The sequence below is a fragment of the Rhinopithecus bieti genome, unplaced genomic scaffold (genome assembly GCF_001698545.2).
Source record: "Rhinopithecus bieti isolate Rb0 unplaced genomic scaffold, ASM169854v2 scaffold_20819, whole genome shotgun sequence".
NCBI classification, from domain to species: Eukaryota; Metazoa; Chordata; class Mammalia; order Primates; family Cercopithecidae; genus Rhinopithecus; species Rhinopithecus bieti.
The window spans coordinates 30,418-38,364 of record NW_016809904.1 but is presented as its reverse complement, the minus strand read 5'-3'; the positions used below and the strand labels follow the sequence as shown (position 1 = coordinate 38,364).

At 44.6% G+C, this 7,947-nt stretch overlaps 1 protein-coding gene and 1 pseudogene across 2 annotated transcripts in view; both read right to left on the bottom strand.

Moving 5' to 3' along the window:
- The window catches only part of LOC108541287 (programmed cell death protein 2), a 12,453-nt gene extending 5,738 nt beyond the window's left edge, over positions 1-6,715 (bottom strand). The window contains exons 1-4 of one of the 2 annotated variants that reach the window (XM_017890755.1): positions 6,305-6,715; positions 5,526-5,768; positions 5,081-5,212; positions 3,825-4,348 (exon numbers count right to left, since the gene is read on the bottom strand). In XM_017890755.1, the coding sequence (XP_017746244.1) occupies positions 4,341-4,348; positions 5,081-5,212; positions 5,526-5,768; positions 6,305-6,587 (666 nt within the window). In that variant the 5' untranslated portion in view covers positions 6,588-6,715 and the 3' untranslated portion in view covers positions 3,825-4,340. Of the gene's footprint in view, positions 1-3,824; positions 4,349-5,080; positions 5,213-5,525; positions 5,769-6,304 lie in introns of those variants that run through there. The other variant, XM_017890754.1, reaches the window with a different exon arrangement.
- Positions 1,604-3,728, bottom strand: LOC108541278 (programmed cell death protein 2-like; annotated as a pseudogene).
- Positions 6,716-7,947: the final 1,232 nt, after the last annotated feature.

Sequence of the window (7,947 nt, the reverse complement as noted above, 5' to 3'; positions counted from 1 at the left end):
AAAAAAAAAAAAAAAAAAAAAAAAAAAAAAAAAAAAAAAAATGTTCATTTCTTTCTCCACATTTCTTCCCAGGATTACAGCCACCCTGAGCCACTGCTGTCCCCGACAGACCCATGTCTCTAAGTATAACCATTAGTCTTTGTAAAGTACATTAAAATAGAACTGATCTACCTTGAGTCAGAGAAGCTACAGTAACTGCTTTGATGAAACTGGAAAGACACTGATGGTGTTCACTTGCACCATCAGGAGGATGGAGGAAGCGTAGGATGCCTTCAGATTGATGTTCCACCAATTATACGAGGAAAGTTTCAGTGGAACCGTTAGGACACTGTAAACGCTGTTCCCTCAGGCCCTACTGCCTCCTGCCAAACTGTTTCATCTGGGAACTCAAATTCAAGTCTCAGGTAAAACACAGCTACCTCCAGGAAGCATTTTTCTTTTTAATTCTCCTTTCATTTTGGAACATTCTGAACATACACAAAAGTGGAAATACTATAATGAACCGTCATGTACCATTAATCAGCTTCAACACTTATCAAGTCCAGTGTTTCCTTTCTCTGCCACTTCCAACTTCAATACTCTGAAGTAAATCCCACACATATCACTTTATTCATAATTATGTACCCCTAGAAGTCAAACTCTTTCCTTTTATTTACCAATTTGAAAATAAGTCTGTTCCTAAGTATCCTACAAAGATGATTACTGAGTTTTTTTAAAGTATCATTTTGAACCCATTAAACATCTGATGCAGTTAGTGTCCTTGCAGATGTTCAAACTGTCCATCTTTTGCCAGCAGGAGCCTTTTCACGTTGCTTGAGTTCCGACGTGGCCCTAGTAATCCTTCCTGGCATCCTTAATCTTTGATATGACCATGTTCCCACATTATATGAACATTTCCTGACCCAGTTCTGGAATCAACCACCTCTCCAAAGAGCCTGGAGTTCCTTTTAGAGAGAATGGTACGTAGACACAATCAACATTATCTTCCTCCTACGCCCAACGCCTCAGTTTTCAGTAACACCAACATAATTACTCATTTCCTTTATCCCCCCAATATACACACAACCATCTCAAAATAACAGCAACAGTTTATTAATAACATGTTTATTGAAAATACTAACACTGTTACGTTCTTTTCATTCTCAAGGTATATTCCACTAGAGATGTACTATCCTATATGTTGAAGTCACCTAGAAGAGTTCTTAGTGTGGTTATATGACTACATCAAGAGTTTTACTTTTGATGATTAGGGACTGCTTTTAACTTACCTTACTTCATAATCTTAAAATACACAGTTCCACAGTCACATTTATACTAATAAGGCCTATTTGAAGTCCAGCTTTCATCCTTGATCCTCCTACTCTAGGCTCTCCTTTCTCCTAAAGGTAAGCATTTTCATGATCGGTTTTATCGTACAGGTATGAACACACGTGTGGTCCCTTCCAGGCAGTCTTCAGTGATGTCACATGTGTTCTGATGGCACCTGTATTATACTCTTATCAGTCATTACATGGAATGTATCTTCCCCAGTATTATTTGGGCTCCTCCATGAGACTGTGAGCATCTGACCACTGGAGTGTTGCTTCCCATCATATCCCTATTATCAAGCACAAGGTCAGGCACAGAGTAAGACTCAAACATGTTTTGGAATGTAGGACTGGTATTAACTACAAACCAGTAAGCTAATGTTTTCATTTTGAGTCTATAAATCTAATTTTGTGGTGGTTTTGTGTATGGCTCAAGGCTCAAATTGTAAAATTTAACATTATGTGACCAAAGCAAATTATACCCAGAACCTCAATTTCCTCACCTTCAAAATGGGGCAGTTTCTGACTTAATGATCTGCTGTCAGGATTTTCATGAGCTCATGCACAAACAGTATGTAAGGTAAGTGCTGGATAAATGTTGGCTACTATAATAAAATAAACCTCTAAGATACTTGGTCAGCACAAGTACTACCCAAGAGTATACACTGTAAGTAAACTGACAAAATTGTGTATCTAAAACTGGCCAGATGAAAGAGAAACTTTGAAGGGGCCCTTCTGCATGCCCGACACTGTGCTAGGCACTCACACTATCCCAACCTGAGAAACAGATCTGGGACCCAGAGGAACTTACCAAGCCTCCAGCGTCTTGTGCAGCCCTATTCATGGGACCATCTGGATACCCACCCTTGTCTTTATAGGGAGCAGAACACCCCTCATAGGTATCAGAAAATACAGTCCAGGAAGTATATTTTCACCTGAGGTACCTCTCTTCTAGACACACTGAGCTTTCTTGCAAGCATTATGTTTAACCACTTAATGGATGAAGTCCTCAAACTGCTTACCCATGCTCCCTGTAATCTCTGAGTAATCTTCCTTTTCCACAACCTCAGGCATAATCTCCTCTTCTGTTTCTATTACAATTTCAAATTCTGGAAAAGGAAGTTGTGGTCTGGAATTATATGGTCGAAATGATCTGAAACGAAAAGGACAGCACTATTAGTAATCATTTAATTTTGAAGACAGTCTAATAATTTGCTGTCTCTAAAGTACTATATTCCCTATAGTTCTGGCATTTTAGATAAAGGGTCATAAATTAAATGCCTATATGGTGACATTACTCAGTGATTCAGACTTCACAGCCTCTTTTTTACAAAGGTGTTCCAGGTATGAAAATTTCGAAGTACTATACCACTTCCCTAATTTTAACTTTAAAGTTATCCTGGAAATATCTGGGTTGACAAAGGCGATGAAACTGAACTAAGATTTTCAAAAAAAGATTACTCACCTGGTTGTGCACAAGTCTGCTTATGTCCCAATCTCCAGTCTAGGGTCTGATGCTCCTTGCTGCAGTAATATGCTTTGTGGCATCTGGAGCACGTTTTGGGGCCTAAACAGCCACAAACCCTGCAGAGATGAGCACCAGACTTAAGCTGGAGACACACTGATTCTCCTGTTTCTGGGGAGGACTCTCAGAAGGTGGCTCATATGAGTAAAATCGTTTTCCTGGGTAGCTGATTCCTAAAACTAAAAGAATGCAGAGAAAAGTTGTATCTTCAAACAAAACAGCAATTCAAATATTTCATCCTCTACACATAAAACTGAAAATGCTTTTTTAAAAAATGAAAGTTTTGCTTTAAGGAATAAGCTTTTACAATCCTGAAACTAGATTTCGTCTGGTACACGCAATTGAGTTGCCTCCTGGAGCTGGTTTGAGTTAATCAAATTAGTAAGACTGATCGTTACGAACGACTGCCAAAATACGAAAAGCTACTGGGACCCATCTTTCCAAGACAATTTCTATTATCTGAATAGCACCATACCTAGCACCCACGGATTAAAAGCTGGGGCTACCGATGCGCGTGGCCAGTTAGAAGCTTGTGTAGTAAAATGAGGACATCCTGGAAGGGCCCGGGAGAAGGTGCTCCTGGGGCAGGGCGGGGAGGGAGCTCGAGGATGGGGGGGCAGCGGTGCTTTCCGCCGTCTCCCTCCTGGCTCTGGAATTAACGCGCACACTTGGGAGGCATGGCCCCGTCACGACCCCGTCTGGCGGCTCACCTCGCAGGCCGGCACAGCAGGGCGGCTCGCGGCAGCAGAAGAGGAAGATGCCGCGGTGGAAGGCGTCCGCGCGGCCGGGCAGCGGCGCGTACACCTGCAGCAGGAAGGAGAGCGGGCGGCGGCACAGCGTGCAGGCCAGGGNTGGAGTTCCTTTTAGAGAGAATGGTACGTAGACACAATCAACATTATCTTCCTCCTACGCCCAACGCCTCAGTTTTCAGTAACACCAACATAATTACTCATTTCCTTTATCCCCCCAATATACACACAACCATCTCAAAATAACAGCAACAGTTTATTAATAACATGTTTATTGAAAATACTAACACTGTTACGTTCTTTTCATTCTCAAGGTATATTCCACTAGAGATGTACTATCCTATATGTTGAAGTCACCTAGAAGAGTTCTTAGTGTGGTTATATGACTACATCAAGAGTTTTTACTTTTGATGATTAGGGACTGCTTTTTAACTTACCTTACTTCATAATCTTAAAATACACAGTTCCACAGTCACATTTATACTAATAAGGCCTATTTGAAGTCCAGCTTTCATCCTTGATCCTCCTACTCTAGGCTCTCCTTTCTCCTAAAGGTAAGCATTTTCATGATCGGTTTTATCGTACAGGTATGAACACACGTGTGGTCCCTTCCAGGCAGTCTTCAGTGATGTCACATGTGTTCTGATGGCACCTGTATTATACTCTTATCAGTCATTACATGGAATGTATCTTCCCCCAGTATTATTTGGGCTCCTCCATGAGACTGTGAGCATCTGACCACTGGAGTGTTGCTTCCCATCATATCCCTATTATCAAGCACAAGGTCAGGCACAGAGTAAGACTCAAACATGTTTTGGAATGTAGGACTGGTATTAACTACAAACCAGTAAGCTAATGTTTTCATTTTGAGTCTATAAATCTAATTTTGTGGTGGTTTTGTGTATGGCTCAAGGCTCAAATTGTAAAATTTAACATTATGTGACCAAAGCAAATTATACCCAGAACCTCAATTTCCTCACCTTCAAAATGGGGCAGTTTCTGACTTAATGATCTGCTGTCAGGATTTTCATGAGCTCATGCACAAACAGTATGTAAGGTAAGTGCTGGATAAATGTTGGCTACTATAATAAAATAAACCTCTAAGATACTTGGTCAGCACAAGTACTACCCAAGAGTATACACTGTAAGTAAACTGACAAAATTGTGTATCTAAAACTGGCCAGATGAAAGAGAAACTTTGAAGGGGCCCTTCTGCATGCCCGACACTGTGCTAGGCACTCACACTATCCCAACCTGAGAAACAGATCTGGGACCCAGAGGAACTTACCAAGCCTCCAGCGTCTTGTGCAGCCCTATTCATGGGACCATCTGGATACCCACCCTTGTCTTTATAGGGAGCAGAACACCCCTCATAGGAATCAGAAAATACAGTCCAGGAAGTATATTTTCACCTGAGGTACCTCTCTTCTAGACACACTGAGCTTTCTTGCAAGCATTATGTTTAACCACTTAATGGATGAAGTCCTCAAACTGCTTACCCATGCTCCCTGTAATCTCTGAGTAATCTTCCTTTTCCACAACCTCAGGCATAATCTCCTCTTCTGTTTCTATTACAATTTCAAATTCTGGAAAAAGGAAGTTGTGGTCTGGAATTATATGGTCGAAATGATCTGAAACGAAAAGGACAGCACTATTAGTAATCATTTAATTTTGAAGACAGTCTAATAATTTGCTGTCTCTAAAGTACTATATTCCCTATAGTTCTGGCATTTTAGATAAAGGGTCATAAATTAAATGCCTATATGGTGACATTACTCAGTGATTCAGACTTCACAGCCTCTTTTTTACAAAGGTGTTCCAGGTATGAAAAATTTCGAAGTACTATACCACTTCCCTAATTTTAACTTTAAAGTTATCCTGGAAATATCTGGGTTGACAAAGGCGATGAAACTGAACTAAGATTTTTAAAAAAAGATTACTCACCTGGTTGTGCACAAGTCTGCTTATGTCCCAATCTCCAGTCTAGGGTCTGATGCTCCTTGCTGCAGTAATATGCTTTGTGGCATCTGGAGCACGTTTTGGGGCCTAAACAGCCACAAACCCTGCAGAGATGAGCACCAGACTTAAGCTGGAGACACACTGATTCTCCTGTTTCTGGGGGAGGACTCTCAGAAGGTGGCTCATATGAGTAAAAATCGTTTTTCCTGGGTAGCTGATTCCTAAAAACTAAAAGAATGCAGAGAAAAGTTGTATCTTCAAACAAAACAGCAATTCAAATATTTCATCCTCTACACATAAAACTGAAAATGCTTTTTTAAAAAATGAAAGTTTTTGCTTTAAGGAATAAGCTTTTACAATCCTGAAACTAGATTTCGTCTGGTACACGCAATTGAGTTGCCTCCTGGAGCTGGTTTGAGTTAATCAAATTAGTAAGACTGATCGTTACGAACGACTGCCAAAAATACGAAAAAGCTACTGGGACCCATCTTTCCAAGACAATTTCTATTATCTGAATAGCACCATACCTAGCACCCACGGATTAAAAGCTGGGGGCTACCGATGCGCGTGGCCAGTTAGAAGCTTGTGTAGTAAAAATGAGGACATCCTGGAAGGGCCCGGGAGAAGGTGCTCCTGGGGCAGGGCGGGGAAGGAGCTCGAGGATGGGGGGGCAGCGGTGCTTTCCGCCGTCTCCCTCCTGGCTCTGGAATTAACGCGCACACTTGGGAGGCATGGCCCCGTCACGACCCCGTCTGGCGGCTCACCTCGCAGGCCGGCACAGCAGGGCGGCTCGCGGCAGCAGAAGAGGAAGATGCCGCGGTGGAAGGCGTCCGCGCGGCCGGGCAGCGGCGCGTACACCTGCAGCAGGAAGGAGAGCGGGCGGCGGCACAGCGTGCAGGCCAGGGCCGGGGGCCCGGGCAGCCCGGCCGCGCCCAGCCACGCCGGCCGCCCGCCCACCTTGCTGGGGAACTGCTCGCTGCGCAGTCGCCACGCCGGCGCCGACTCGGCGAAGCCCAGCTCCACAGGCCCAGCCCCGGCGGCAGCCATTGGGGGGCGCGGGCTGGCGTGAGGGGCGGGCTGGCGTGGGGCGCGGGGCGCAGCCCACAGCCTGGCCGGAAGGCGGAAGTCGGGCGTCTGGCCGGAAGGCAAGAGGCGGGCACTTTCCGGAGGGCAGGAGGCGGGAACGCGTCAGACGAGAGCGGCTGCAGGACCCAAGCGAGGGAGCGGGACAGAGGAAACCTCCCAGCGTTGGCCCCGCCCCTGGCGCCTGTGCTTCCGAGCCGCTTACCTGGTTCTTCGGGGTGCACAGGGATGGTTCTGGTCTTTGCGAGAGTCGCAGCTGGTGACGGCGCTCCCCTCGCCTCTGCTCATGTCCTGCTGTGGGGCTGCGGGTGACCGCCAGCGAGGCAGAGCCCACACTCAAACCTTGCCTGCTGGTGTCCTCAGGATGTGGGAAACCTGTGCGCTGGCCAGGTGTTACCCAGGAGTAGGCAGTGAAAGATGAATGAAGGTTGAAGGGGTAAAGTGAGGACCCTACCGTGGAAAGCGAGAATCCTGTGTGCCCTGAAGGTAATGAAGAAGCCTCTGCACAAGAGTCTTTTCTGTCAGTCTTAAGGTCTCTGTTTTAACCTTAATGCTGGCTTGCTGTGCCTGAATTCCAAGGGAGGCGTGTATTATGAGGCATGGCCAGCCCCCACCCGTCATTGCCTGAACTGGTTTTTCAGGTTAACTTAAGAATGCCCTTGGGCAAGCAGAGGGTCCATCAGTAGGTTGGAGGGTTTCGAATTTTACTGTTGGTTTGCAGAGGTCTGAAAGAAACATGTACCAGCTGTTCTCTCTGAGGACTTCTACCTGTGAGGTCTCATTTACATAACAAGACCGTGATTGTCAACCAGGTCTCCCACTTCCATAACCTGTTATGCCACAATCCAAACCCCCATTCTGTAACCTCAAGATGGTATATAAGCTTCTGAACCCCATTTGGGGCTTCAGCAAAATCACTCTAGTTCTCCCCCATGTGCATGTTAATAAATTTGTATGCCCTTTCTCCAATTAATTTGCCTTTTGCCAGTTGACTTTTCAGTGAACCTTCAGAGGACAAAAAGGAAGCTTTCCACTGGCTACTACAGTGGCTTTAATGGAAGTAAAGTCATCAACAACATTTATTTTTGACAAAATCACAGTTTAATTGGCAGTATATTTGTTTTCTTTTTGTTTTATTTGAGATGGAGTCTTGCTCTGCCACCCAGGCTGGAGAGCAATGGCGCGATCTCGGCTCACTGCAACCTTTGCCTCTCTGGTTCAAGCATTCTCCTGCCTCAGCCTCCCGAGCAGTTGAGTAGCAGTATATTTGTAATGGTACATAAAATAATGTCTGTTTTTAAATAAACATTTACATTGTAAACCA